The sequence below is a fragment of the Sycon ciliatum genome, chromosome 2 (assembly GCF_964019385.1).
Source record: "Sycon ciliatum chromosome 2, ocSycCili1.1, whole genome shotgun sequence".
NCBI lineage: Eukaryota > Metazoa > Porifera > Calcarea > Leucosolenida > Sycettidae > Sycon > Sycon ciliatum.
Window position 1 is genome coordinate 20,428,959 of NC_088644.1, and position 15,195 is coordinate 20,444,153.

The following is a 15,195-nucleotide window of genomic DNA, read 5'->3' on the forward strand; positions in this document are numbered from 1 at the left end:
TTGGCAAAACGGCTTCAACTACAGCTAGGAGAACACAGGTCGGCGGAAAGTAAGGCCCTGGGTATGTCATACGAGAAGAGCAGCAAGTGGTAAAAAGAGGGAGACTATGATACGCCGGACTGTGATAGCTGGCAAAAAATAAAACTGCGATAAAACTCTAAAAAGTACTATGGGGAAGAGGATACGAGCGGTAAAGATGCAGTGATCCACCACTGGCACCAGGGAAATCCGATGTCTAGTTTTACTGGCAGGTTGGATACACCCACAGGCATCATGCACAACAAACATGTTGCAGCATTCATTGAAATGTCAAATCTAGCGGCGGGACGGGAAAGTTGCATTACTGTGTACTATTCTTGAGCAGAGGTAAGAGAAGACGTACCAACGCTGTGGCTACAGATTATTCTGTTGCTTGCCCAGGACATCCGCTGTGTCCAGGATCCAAAAATCACAGAGGAGCTCATGTCCGGCGGAAAATCACCGCAGGATCAATCGCAAACGGGTTGGGCAAGTGCTCGTGCATGAATTCTAGGGTAATGTGCACATGAGAACTGGTGAAATGCTTACAGTGATAATGACCAATACATGTGAGGAGTGCCACTATTAGAGCGTAATGCTCCAACTAAAGTACTATGCCTGCTGAACGGTTCATGTCCATGCGGTGAGGTGGTCATGTGACGCAAACACAACGCACACAGCGCATGCACACACACATACACACAGTGCACAATACCTGACTTCAAAACCGTGCATCAGCATCTCAGCGCAGACATCACCTCACAGACCCGGTCTGAGTACAGTGGAAAGCAGGTGATGATAGGTGTGCAGAGGTTAGTGTTCAGTGTGTCGGTGTCCTTAGGAAGTGGCTGACTTCCACGAGTAGGTTCCAGTGTAACTATAGCCAGCACGTGCAATCAGCTCATCTGCCTCCTTGGGACCACGACTGTTACAAGACAAAACAAAACAAAAGATAACAGCAGCAAGCCACCCACCCACAGCTAAGAAATCACATTCTCACCACTGAGTAAGTTATAGGTTGGTGGGGGCGAGACAGGGCACTCGCAGCACAAACTAAAGGATGTTGTACGACTGTGCATTTACTGTCAAAGGTATGAATTGGCGAGGAACATATTCCGTGCCAATGTCGATGCGGAGTACGTTACGGGGTTATAACCACAGTGTATAATGACATGGCTGGTTCAATACATGTAGGTATGCTAGTGCCCTAGAAAATGATATGTGCCCCCCCCCCCCCCCCCCCAACATACACACAAGAAACAAAAACACATACAGGCGTGCACAGAGTCAGACGCACACTACGGGCACACATCAAGCAGCTTGAGCACAGTGTCCGTACACACTCTACAAGCAAAACACCAGTGTCTCTTGCAGAACTTACCCGCCATACTGATACTGCACTGGAGCAATCTTGTCATTTTCAATACGGTGCAGCAGAGGGGTGAACACACGCCATGCCTCAGCTAGTTCATCACTGACACACAACACACAACAGAGAAAACACAGAAGGCAGGACACGCACATGTAGTTCAGTTATGACACTGTTTCACACTTCAGCATGCAACCCCTCCCACCTTAGACCAGAGCTCTATCCACCCTGACCCAGCCACGTAACTTACTCGCCCATGCTGCATGAGCATTGGACCATCTGCACACGCACACATACTTTGTACAGAGGTAGATTAGGTGAAAGTGAGCAGTCAGTCCATGGAAATAAATACAGCGGACAGTGCTACCAAAACTTACCATACAGCACAGTGTAGTCCACTAGTCGTTACAGTGCACCCCAAAGGGTTTTAAAACGTAGCTACTTCCAAGTAGAAGTATGTCATGTACATATTAATATTATCAAGAGTACTTCGAAGTACATGAAAACCAGAGTGTGCAGCTTGGGGCCTTCTCTGCTATGGGTGTCTGTCACGGCGGACTTCCGTGATTACGTCATATTTGGTGCAGATCTGAGGCGGGAAATGGCGTAGTGCGTACAACTGAGCTGCAGTTGTGCAGAAAGAGACCTGCTTGAATCCTGCTTGTACGCACATCACTAAAATGATGTAATCACGGAATTTCGCCGTGACAGCAACCCATCCGAGCTGCACACTCTGGTTTTCATGTACTCCTGATATTATACAACAAAATTCACGGTTCGCCTTAGACTCGGCTGAAGGCCAGGTTTTCCGCATCCATAGGGACGCCAGCACCCTCTGTGGATCAAGGTGCAGATGCAGCTCCTAAAGCGGTGGGAGGTGAGTAGATCAGACCCACCACAAAGTGGTCAAAGACCGAAAATCCCATCCGCTGCATCCATGCTTCAGGCAGGCACAGTGGGATGGTCTAAGACCAGGCATATCATACCAGTCTCTACAGTATTCTAGACTACACCAAGCTAAATTCTGCTTACCTGCGCACAAAGTTCATCTGATTGCCAAGGAAGACGTCCTGGATGAGGCGTTCGTAGGCGTCGGGAAGGCTCACATCCTGGCCACAAACAGAGTAACAGATTTACCATCACACGTAGAAAGAGAGTACATACTAGACAGTTACACACACAACAGAGGCGAAAGGCTGTGTTAGCTGTAACTTAAAGTTTCACGCATCGAGCGATCATCAGACAGCAGCATTCACTATCGAATTCTCTACGAGCAGGCCTAGATATTTGATGCTAGTGTGGAAGTTAGTGCATATGTGCGAAGTGAAGACGTGGCATTGGGACAATGGTATGGAGTTGTTTTGTGAGAGTTAACGGATAAAGGTGAGAATAGAGGCGATAACAGGGGGATAACAGGGGGATAACTCTCACAAAACAACTCAATACCATTGTCCCAATGCCACGTCTTCACTTCGCACATATGCACTAACTTCCACACTAGCATCAAATATCTAGGCCTGCTCGTAGAGAATTCGATAGTGAATGCTGCTGTCTGATGATCGCTCGATGCGTGAAACTTTAAGTTACAGCTAACACAGCCTTTCGCCTCTGTTGTGTGTGTATACTGCTCTGTACATTCGTACATTGAGCACTCTACCTCGAGCTTCCAGGACCGGCCTTGTTTGTACTAGACAGTTACATAACCCCAAACAGTACAACTCCACTATGGGTGCTGGCCTGGCAAAATATCCTGCTGACAATATGGTTATGGTGCAATTCATGTTGTGCACGTATGCCACCTCGATTTCCTACATTGGTAAACCCCGACGCCTTCGGTTTCTGGCTAAAATACTTTGATAAACAACCTACTATACAAATTGATGAAATGAGTTTCATGAGATGTTTTGAACTGTTTTCCATGCACTCCCGTAGGAATTTCTAGCCGATCGGCCAATTTTCCGGGTGAAACTTCCGCTGTAGGATGTACACAAGCACTAGATGTGCCAACCTGTGGCAGTACTTCTCAATCAATCACAGCCATCTACCCATCGCATCTTTGTACTTATTCAGCATGTCGAGCACTTGTAAGTTATTATTACTTTCCCTACCAATTCTATCATCATCTGCAACCACTACAACACTCTGAACAATGCAGAACACTAAAATAATATAAGCAGCGTCGGGTAGATCCAACTTGCCAAGGCACGCCAGCCATCAGCAGGATCTACTTGTTGCGTTGCAGGCGGGGGCATCCACCTTGGACGCACTGAATAGGCCACACCAGGACCATAAATTATGTGCCATGGCGGGTGGTGAGACCACCCTGCTCACCGACCTAAAGAAGTTTGAATCCATTATCGAGGACGGCCCCACCGGCCAAACGACCAAGAAACAGCCGACCAACATCGGCGGCAACCGCTGCCAATGCTGAAACCGCCAGGCTAGAAGCAGCCGAAGCCAAGATGCTGACAGCATAATTAATTTCTATGAGTCCTGTCGCCGTTATCTGTTATTCTTATTCTTATTTTTTTTTATCTTTCGAATAGATCCCGTGCATTGAGCACTTATCATCGAACATGAGTTATGTGCCTATCGTCTGCTATCTCATTTTCTTTTCTTTTCTTCTCTGCCCGCTCTGTCTGTCTTCTGGCACATGCGAATACATGGACTTATTGTTGACGTAAACACGGACGTGCATATAATAATAATATAATGAGTCTTCATGAGTCTTCTTCATCTTGCCTTGGGATTATGTTGCAAACTAAGCTACATGTACCGGTATTCTCCCAAACTAGGGTCATTTGACCATGTTTGCGACACTACTCGATGCTGAGTCCAGACATGTAGGTGCACAGTGCATGTACATGTATCAGCAAAGTGTAAGGCGGCCGGCCATACATGCCAGGAAATCGTTCCAAAGACAAACATTGTAGAACAAAGCAACTACAGCACTGATAACATACCTTGAATCTCAAGTGATAGGACAGGTCAAGTTCTGTCTCCACCATACCAGTATCACGTCCTGGCTTCTTAGCCATTACCTTCATGTACACAGCCTGGACAGTTATCATTTACACGCATGCACAAGAACAGACAGTCAATCAAAGGTATGTTCAAACACACATACACGTGTGCATGTATGCAAGCGCATCCAGCTTGAGAGAATGTGCCTTCACAACGATACATGTAGTATTGTACTGAGGTAACATAATACATGTATTGTATACATATTCACACACAGCTGGCAAAAATCCAAGGAGACAAGAACAAGCACCGGGTATCAGAAAAAATACATTGTATTTTTAAAGTACTTGTAACCAGCCAGCCAGCCAGCCAGCCAGCCAGACTTGAACTGTACCATCTAGTACGAGAAGTAATATGAACAATCAGGACACTCGTTACAGCTTCTCAACAGACCTCTTTCGGCTGGACACGGATAACGAACTCATTGCGTCGGCACTGCCCATGGAAAATGTCACCAGGAATATCCCTGTACTGGACACGAATCTCGGCTTTACGCTCATTCAGGGCTGAACACGCACACACACACACACACACACACACACACACACACACACACACACACACACACACACACACCACAACGACGACGACAACGACGACGACAACAACAACAACAACAACAACAACAACAACTTAGTCTACATTGACCCTACCATTCTCTCATCTCTTATTGGTGCGAGTCGCTATTGCGTGAATTAAGAAACAAAATTAAACGAAGAAGAGCAGTACATGTGTTGCCAGAGTGCAGTGATAGAGTGCCGTGTAAGCTTTCATGCACTTCCAATACCCAACCAAAATAGTGGAGTGTTTACTATGAAATGTTGATGTGCCCATTGCACTAAAACAAAACAGATGCAATAACATTCGATAGTAACCACTTCTCAATCCACTTCAAAGTAAGAGAAATACCCACCCACACACACAATACATCAGATCAATTCTGCCAATCTCACCCTTTCCACACTTCATGATGAATGGAACACCTGAATGAAATAGAACAAAGCAGCATACAACACACACACACACACACACACACACACACACACACACACACACACACACACACACACACACACGTGCATGCATGCACACATATGCACATAGGTAAAATTATGACATGCGCAACAACGCCATGCATCAAAGAAAGTAGTCCCATGATGAATAGAAAGAACAGGACAGTGTGTATTACAAGCACCCGATGACAGCTACATGTGGTTTTCGTCACACGGGTGTGTGTGTGTATGTCAATCTGCCATTCATACATAAACCTACCATCCCAGCGCTCATTCTTGATGTGGAAGACGGCGGCAGCAAATGTAGGAGTCACCGAGCCCTTGGGCACAGTGGGGTCATCCAGATACCCATCACGTTCCTCTCCTTCTCCATCAGGCTTTCCCACATATTGGCCCAAAACAACATCGCTCATTTCCAAAGGACGTATGCATTTCAGAACCTTGACCTACAATTAGAGAGAGAGAGAGAGAGAGAGAGAGAGAGAGAGAGAGAGAGAGAGAGAGAGAGAGAGAGAGAGAGAGAGAGAGTGAGAGAGAGAGAGAGAGAGAGAGAGAGAGAGAGTGAGAGAGAGAGAGAGTCAGCTTCCTGGGGGAGAGGTGGTGATCAAAGGGGTCAAAATGTTGAGCGCTCGGCAGAAAACAACATTGCAAAGGGGCATTGACTGGAGTGGAATGCAATCCATGAAGATCAGCGCCGTGTCCTCCTCTCCTCGGCTACTGGCCGGTTCAGAACCCGCTCGTGCCCGCTCATTCCAGCAACAAAAGCAAGCCATCACTTGCTTTTTCGGATGCGTTGGGCTGCACTGGCTGCAGCTTTACAGAGCCAACTGTGGACTGCAATGTTTCAAGGTTTTCAAAAGTGGCACATAAAAATACAAGTGACAGGTGAAACATGGTCACGAGACCATTTGATTTTAGCAACCACCTACAAGCACTGTTCTTTGGAAACAAAGGCGTGGACTGCGTAAGAGCAAACTTGGTTTCAGAGGCCACCTCCGCTCAAAGGCCGTCATAGTCTGGTTCCATGCCGAGTGATTGCTGGAACCAGGTTTTACATGCATTCGAACCTTTCACGCGCACATTGCTATGACCGCATGAGAGTGAGAACGACTAACCAGCTGAACTGCAGAGATACTAAGCCCAAAGTGGCATAGTCAGGTGTGACTGTGGCCCGAGCAATCTCCAACGAGCCAACTCTCTGACAAGCCACCTCTGCTAACAGTTAACATACAGTTGCGCTCGGTGAAATCCGGCCCGAAGTGCATAACTGGCGCCCAGTACTGATGCGGCCCTTGACGCCCTCAAAGTTGTACAAGTGCTAGTGTGCACGTGTGCCGTGTACTGTACATGTGCTGTACTCATACGCATGCATGCATACATCAAAGTGTATAAAAACCGCGCCTAACAAAGACAAGTGTCATTCATTTCAGTTCACCACAAGTAAAGAAGATGGAGATCGTTTCGAAGCAGTTTATTTCATACACAGAGCAGCAGGGCTTCAATATTTTGTGTGGCCACCGTCTGCTTCGATTAGGGCTTCAACACGACGTGGCATTGACTCCACGAATGGGGAAACCGTGTCAGGAGCCAACGAGTCCCACTCCAGGTGCAGTGCCTGCACCAGCTGGTCAGCATTCTCGCAGCGATGTGGAATTATTCTCTTCTTGAGAAGAGCCCACACATTGGGAATGGCCATGTCCTTCCTCTCTATCTCTTCTTGATCTTGAGCTGTACTTCGTGAAGTGAATGAAAGAAATGTTGAACTGTTTTTAGTATGCAACACGTGCACTCCGAACTTTTACACGAGGTGCGTACAGTTTAGTTCATACACACAAATCGCCAGTGATGTAATGGGAGCTAGCTTCGCGGCGCCGGCTTTGCACTTCGGGCCGGATTTCACCAAGCGCAACTGTACATTCACCTAGCATACCTTCTCATCACGAATATCCTCTGGGCTGATGCTGGCTGGTTTCTCCATGGCAACAAGACACAGCAATTGCAGGAGATGGTTTTGCATGACGTCACTGTAGAGGCAAAGAAGGAAAATACCCGTGACACAATAGGACATCTGATGTACAGTAGGTATCGGTTATAGCGTGGGTGTTTGAAAAACGACATTTGATTCTTATTGCCGATATTTCTTACACACGATAAATCACGTGTGACATACCATATAAATGCACGTTTGACAAATCATATGCACGTGTGACATAATCATATGCGCATGCGCGCATTGCGCGCACGTTTGGCATGTACACATACACATGATACACACGGATCAGACTCGCGGTCGACCGGTCGTGCTAGGCGACTACTGCGGAGCAGCAGATACGAGAGAAGTCGGAAGAAAGAGTCCGACTGGACAGAAAAAGTGATTCTCCAATGCTCCCTTGGACATAACTCTCTTTTTGTGTTGAATATCATTGTATTGAGTATGCACAGAGCACAGGTGTTATTACTACAGGCGATACACTTTGCACTAATCTGGCATATTTTGCTGCATAAAATTCCATTCTTAGGGCCGATATATTCTACTATGCGATAATACTGCTTGTAAGAATATAAATACACATAAAATATGTGTTATGATTATGAAAAAACGAGTGTTCATTCTTGTAGGCAGTATATTCTTGTATACGACCACACTATAACCGATACGCACTGTACATGTATCCCTGAAAATACACACACACACACACACACACACACACACACATACACACATACACACACACACACCTTTGACTTTTTGACGCCCATCGCCGGAGGCGATGATAGCAATGCTACGGCAGAAGCCATAGCAACTTGTGCTGGGATTGCACCATGTAACAGCTTGCAAGGCTGAAGAATACACACACACACACATCTTCAAACTGTACCTAAGATTGCATGTCTTCAGTAGCTGAGTTTGGATGCAAGGGTACTATTCACGGCCAAGACGGCATGAGCAGAGAGAAAGGCGACTTACCGGATGATGCCAAACTCGTCAAAGTAACCGCCACGTCCCTTGGTGCCAAACGGCTCCTTGAAGGTGATAACAACAGCGTTGATGTTGTTTCGGTTCCAAACTGGCTGGAACATGGCATTCGCAAACCTGTAGATAAGAAAACAACAAAGGGAACGCCCCCAGAACTGTATGATCGACTCGGACTTGGGAAGGACTCGGGGAAAATGCCTAAACAAGATACATCGCAACGAAGGTAGAAATGGTTCACCATAATACTGTAATTTTTATAGCCCCAGGAGCTAATTTTACTCTTCTTTTTCAACATGCACTTCTGTTCGTGCTGCCATGCGAACTTCACCTTTGTGCTAGCTGTAGTTGTAGATTCTTCGACCCTAATGTTAGTAATGTACTTTGTTTATCTGCTGTGCTGCTCCGTGAACTGCGTATTATTAATATTGCTACTGAAGTACTTGCCTGCATTGTCATTCGCACTGCACAGCTATGCACGCTGCACGTACAAATGTAGGTTGCTGCTTTGCGTAGGGTCTTCGCTCGCCTTGCTGCTTGTTTTTTGCTGTCGCACTGCCTTGTTTTCACTCTTCTTTCTCATTTTTATCACCTTGTTTTACGTAATAATGAATCCGTACTAGTATTTTAAAGCTCAACATTTGGCCTGCTTTTTAAATATGATCAAAAGATAAAATATTCACTGGTTTGAGGGACAGACGCAAAAAAAAGATAAATGATCACTCTTTTCTGACTGGACTATAGGGTGTTTTCCTTTTATGGGAAACCCATTCTAGCTTTTTCATGCTATCAATTTTTAACTGCCTGGTAGTGCCAAATTTGGAACGGCATGCCCAAAACTTGGTCCCGGGTACAGGTGTGCCCATGCCTTGCAAAACTCGAATCCTGGGTACAATACACAATAGAAGTAGAGGATATAACCCAAGTCAGAGGGTTATACCGGCTGAATATAATCCCGACTGCGATAGCAGGAGGGATTTATATGAGGGTACGGTATAACCCGACTACGAGGGTCATATCCTACTTATGCCAGGTACCCCTACGCATTTCCAGAACAACAAACCTATTTGGAGATCTCCTACATCATGCAGTACATGAACATCTTCTGATGGTTATCAGTTGAAAGAATGGTCGAGCAAGATCAGAAGGAGATTCCTCCGTGGATGTTTGGCATAAGATTTCCTTTCAGTTCTAGTGCATATTGTACAGTCGACCTACCCTTATAACGATAACCTCTATAACGATATTACCCTTATCACGATATTTTTCTGCCAAACCAAATCACTCCATTGACTTGTGTATACAATGCTTTACCTCTATAACAATATTGCTATAACGGTATTACCCCTATAACGATATAAAATGGGCTGACCAATCGACATTTTCCATTTTATAACAATATCTAGCAGGGAATATGTACAGCCCACTATCCAGGCAGGGCAAGCTTCACTTGATAAGTTACTGGGAAATGACGAAATCCAGTGGGGGCACCAGTGGGCACCTTGCTGTGTACATAATGTGCATGTACGTCAGCTTTTATGCTATGAAGAGTGTAAAATATGAACAAAATCCATGCATTATGACATATGTGTATGAAATGAACCAGTTACCCCTATAACAATATTACCCTTATAACAATATTTCTTGGTCTGACGCGAATATCGTTATAAGGGTAGGTCGACTGTAGCATCTTCATGATCTTGTCTCGTGAGCGGTGCGGAAGTCAACTGAATTGCTGGGGTGCTGGAGTTTGTCGTTGAATCAAACTACCGTCACTAGTCAGGTTACAGCTTGGACTCTTTGGGAGTAAGTGTTACTATAATTATGGTACAGTGCTGATTTTCACATGCGGCATCTTATAATCAGTTTTGCTTACTTGCAAGTAAATGCATTAGCATACACTGTTTTGTATCACTGTATCACATTTCAGTCCAATCTAGCATTTTCCAATCGAGTTGAAGTACACTCTGTATTATAGACTTAGTTACGAAGGAGACAGTCTGTTGATGATCTTCAACTCTTCGAAGTACAGTGTACATTGCTGACCCATTCGGGATACTTCGTGGTTATTCGACGTTCTTTATCCTCAGATTCAGTATAATAGAATACTCTGTAGATGAATTCCAGGTCATTCTTCTTTTCCATTGTGTACTGTTCCTCGTCAGTGTGCCATTCTGTGTGGAGTGTACACGTGCATGTGGTGTCTGTTGTGAATGGTCCGTGCGCTGGAGTACTGCCGCCGTACAAGTTCACTGCCTTTCAGGCAGTGAACATGTACGATGGCAGTGCCCTAGCGTACGTACCGTGCACCAGGATTTATATTCGATATAAATCCCGCGCGGGATTTATACTGGCCAATATAACCATGGCTAGACGAGCGCTGATTGGCTGAAAACAGGCCCTCCGTACCGTACCATGGTATAACAATCCATAAATGTAGCGCTGACCAAAATACAAATTTCAACGCATCCAAATAATTATGTCCAAAAACATCCATATTAGACTGACACCAGTTCCGTTCTGAAACTGCCTTTACTGGCAAAGGACATTCGATTATAATTGGATAATAACAGTTTATTTTAGGATTTTTAGCAGTTTTTACAACAAATGCACAACATAACAAATCTGACTTTGGATAAACTCTTCAAATCATTGGAATTTTCAGTTGTTTGGGCCTGGTGACATGTTTTCCTTTCACGAATTGCTAAACCTCTCTAATACCGTACTGGCAATATATGTTGCCGCGTAACGCGTAACGCAGGGGGGTGCGGCGTAACGCGCGACCAGGCTAGTGCGACAAATTTTCGTTGAGTTCGTAACGCGCGTCCGGCGGGGTGCGGCGATCTTTTCATTGCAGTTTGCAAAAAATGATGCGGCAATAGCGAAAAAATGATGCGGCAATAGCAAAAAAGTGATGCGGCAATAGCAAAAAAAGGACTGCGGCAATATAGAAACCTGTGTAACGGCTCCTGTGCGACTTTGCATGTAACGCCCAGCGTGCGGCAAACATGTGCCAATGTAACGCTTCATGGCCTCACTGCGGCAACATATATTGCCAGTACGGTATCCACTTGCAATATACAGTAAAGTTGCTGGAAGTGTATGTGTTGAGCCCTGTTAACGTACCTGAGAACCATGAGATTCTGCACCATTTCTTTGCCAAGGTAGTGGTCAATACGATACATCTCCTCCTCCTTGAAAAGGGACGTAAGGTGCCTGGACAGGACAGCTGAGCTCTCCGAGTCGCGGCCAAACGGCTTCTCCACAATCACACGGCTATAGCCCCTGAAAGGTGGAACAAACAAACATGAGCCCAACAGCAAAACAAAACAAAGAGCACCGATGTCCTATAGCTTTCAGAGATACAAGCTCAACACACATGATGGCGCAAGAAGGAACATACACCATCACATAGCAAAACACATCATATTATGAGCATTCAAGGTCGGATATAAAAACGTGTCACAACAGAGTACATGCATTGCATTCTAGACAACGAACCACCGCTTGACATCAAGAAAGAAAATAGGGAAAGAAAGCCCCGGGCCACTATTGACAACTTGACAACACAACAAGAAACAAAACCAAACAAAATAGTAAAACTCGTCACTCTGAAAAGGTTATCATCTGTCCCGGAGGACCACTGGAACTAAAACCAAACCAGGCCGGTGTAACTTCTAATCATGGGTGGCAAAGGATACGGAGAACATCTACAACAGGTACTAGGGACTGGAGTTTAGCAGGCGATGTAGGTAGCTTTGACAGCACCGTATCGCAACTCACACTTGTCACCCGAAGACGAATGCACAGATACACATAGTTGAGAATAGTGAAGAGAGTGCGTACCTTTTACTCATACACGCCGCCTTGATATTCTCTGTGACCGGCATGAAAACGGACGGTGGCAGAGCCAGATAGAACACACGATTAGCAGGTTTTCCCGGCGCACTCTCGTCCTCAATCTTGATCAGGGCCTGGTCGAGCTTTTGGAAGCCCTCGACCTTGTCGTAAGGACCGCTAACATACGAGCACATTGAGAAGAACTCCTCGAGGCGCGCCTCCTGTCCATCCTTGACCTGTTCCAGATAGTGCACAACAGAAAGATACATAACGTTAGAAAGATAGTAACAACTTGAATAGACGACAGGATATTCCCACATCTGATAACCTGTGGTAATCAGTAACAAAGTTCAGTTCTCAAAACGAAACTGATTTCAGTACCAACAAAAGTGAAATCATCATTACAAGATTTCCATTGTACTTCGAGTAAGAATATGGGGAGCACTGCATTTCCTGGAATCAGCCCTGTGCTGAGAATAAGACCCACCCTGTAATAAGCCCTGGTGGCTAAGAGTTGGTTTTAAAATTGTCTTCACGACAGGACATGTTGAAGTCTTCTGGCTTACAAGGATTAGGGTAAACGAATCCAAGACACAACCCAAGGAGAGTTTGGGCACGACTTTGTGAGAATCAAACGCATTGCCTGACACTAGACTATCACTATGAGATAGCTAGGCCAACTGAACAGTAGTGATATTAATATTATCAAACAAACGAGAGAGAGGGAGAGAGAGGGAGACGTGTGTGAACTGTGAAGAGAGTTGAAAGTATAGAGGATAAGAGAAGTAGTGCCATTCAGTAGGTGTGATTAAAAGCTGTCAAAGATGCTTTGTTGCACAATGCATCATGTAAAGGCAATGGAAGGTGAAGCAATGATACCAGTCCACACCAATTGATCTACACCGATTAAAACATCTCATGATCCCAAGGGCTAGATATTTCTGAAGGCAATACAATAATTATAACTGAAAACATTCATCTGACACCAACCCAGAAAGTACCTCACACAACCAGCAGTGAGAAAATAAGTGACAACATGCATACAGCTGTACTGTGTGTCTGCCTCAAACATGACATCGCATGTCTACCACAAGATTCCGCAACAACTAGCGTTACCCCGAATAGTTCACCACTGCTATCACCTGTAGATCAGTGTACAGGTCAATCACATGTTGCACACTGCATACGTGTAGATGAAAACTACACAGCATACGTGGGTCGCTAATACCTCACAGGCCCAGTAGCAGGTGTGACGCCTAACGCGGCAGTTCAGTGGCGCAGAAAAGCAATTGTATTGTAAATTTGTAATCACTGCTGGGAATGTATCAAAACAATTGGGACTGCAAACTACAATGCAACTCAGCTAAAGCAATGCTGCTACTTTCCAGGTGAGTGTTGATGTACATAGCAGGTCATGCTTGCCCAGTCAACATGACTGGAGTGCACATCTCAGCACTGACCTTCAGAAAGGGCTTGGACCTTTCGCGGAGCTGAGGAATAGTCATGTTGGACCGTGCATAGCCGACAAACTTGGTGCCGGTCGGGAGGTAGCCATCCCGGAACAACACCCTACACAGAATGAAAAGAAAACAATACTTCACCATGACAAAAAAAGGAAGAGTTGGTACTGGGAATTCTTCTGAGATTGGTGAAGAAGAGCAGTAGCCAACAAGTTCAATAAAAACATGACTGGGGCACATTTTTCAGAGTCCGACAGCCCGAGTTGGTGTTAGTTTGAGGAGGCTGCGGTAGAGCATTCATTCAATATCCCCAATCGAACTCGTACCGTACAACTCCGCACCCTACAGACTATGTTACCGATCCCAGCCAGCTAGGCATAAAAACGTTTGTTGACGCTGCCTCTTCCGACCAGGACTACTCCACTCAGGGTCAATATTGCTAAGCCTTCCGGAGTTTCAGTTATCCCCTACTTTTGGTAATACTGCTCCATATCTCCCAGTCTGCACATACACAGCATACATGTCGACACTATCAGGTTGAAATAACAGCTATAATATCGCCACCTACTCTGGCCCCAACGCGTCAGAACATACTATCGTGTGGGCACTGTGAGACAAACTGTCTTGGCCCGAAAGTGTTCTTGGTCCGAAGGCTGTCTTGGTCCGATGGCTGCTTTAGTCTGATGCCTGAAGGCCATGAATGCATTATTCGGAATTTCATTCCTCGATCAAACAGGCTACAAATTAAACTGGCCGTTTCGTATTCAAAGATGTATGCCCGTATTTATGGCTTGTTGGCTGCTGTATACAGCGACATCATTAGTAGGATGCAGAGTTTTGCGGCGAGTTCAGCTGGGAACTAATGATACATTGCAGCTCCTCGGCCCAAGACCATCATCACACTCTGTAAAACTGGCCCTGGCAAGCTTCCAATCCAAGGTGACCTTGGACAAAAAAGGCATTCCCCGTGGAAATACCTACAGTACAGGCACAGGGCCTAGGCTATAGGGGGCGTCGCAACCGGTGCGGTCAAAAACGCACCAATAATTTTATCTTGTGATTCTTGAAGCAATGAAATATGGGCTATTCGGGCCCAATTTTCTTAACTTTTCCTGGGGGAGGTCCCCGGGATGCCAGGCTTTTCATAGTCGCGTCAATGAAGAAGACCTTCCGACGCCCCTGAGGCATGCAATGTCACCGTCGACATACATAATAGGGAGGTTTCGCTCTACGTAATTACGTATGAAAATCCGTATGTCGTACGCGCCGGGGAGCGAGGGCAACTTTCATACGTAAATCTCTCTACGGATTTCCGTAGGAAAGCTCTTTCCTACGTTGGGTCCTCCGTAGGACTTTTTGAAATATTTTTTCGCATTTTCCGCATTTGTCCATGGCATGCCGGCAACATTCAAGCCGCGCAAAACACAACTAACTTCACAAGGTACACACACCGTACACCACGTGCATAATATCATGGAAAACGCGGTTTCGGTTCAT

The 15,195-nt window shown here is 45.6% G+C and overlaps 1 protein-coding gene across 1 annotated transcript in view; it reads right to left on the reverse strand.

Annotated features, from left to right (window-relative positions):
* The window catches only part of LOC135809118 (glucose-6-phosphate 1-dehydrogenase-like), a 16,122-nt gene continuing 927 nt past the window's right edge, over nucleotides 1-15,195 (reverse strand). Inside the window, exons 3-14 of the mRNA XM_065322389.1 lie at nucleotides 13,699-13,807; nucleotides 12,245-12,474; nucleotides 11,525-11,683; nucleotides 8,393-8,518; nucleotides 7,355-7,448; nucleotides 5,684-5,870; nucleotides 5,365-5,394; nucleotides 4,805-4,917; nucleotides 4,351-4,443; nucleotides 2,420-2,496; nucleotides 1,400-1,492; nucleotides 1-943 (exon numbers count right to left, since the gene is read on the reverse strand). Coding sequence (XP_065178461.1) covers nucleotides 856-943; nucleotides 1,400-1,492; nucleotides 2,420-2,496; nucleotides 4,351-4,443; nucleotides 4,805-4,917; nucleotides 5,365-5,394; nucleotides 5,684-5,870; nucleotides 7,355-7,448; nucleotides 8,393-8,518; nucleotides 11,525-11,683; nucleotides 12,245-12,474; nucleotides 13,699-13,807 — 1,399 coding nt within the window. The 3' untranslated portion in view covers nucleotides 1-855. The remainder of the gene's footprint in view (nucleotides 944-1,399; nucleotides 1,493-2,419; nucleotides 2,497-4,350; nucleotides 4,444-4,804; nucleotides 4,918-5,364; nucleotides 5,395-5,683; nucleotides 5,871-7,354; nucleotides 7,449-8,392; nucleotides 8,519-11,524; nucleotides 11,684-12,244; nucleotides 12,475-13,698; nucleotides 13,808-15,195) is intronic.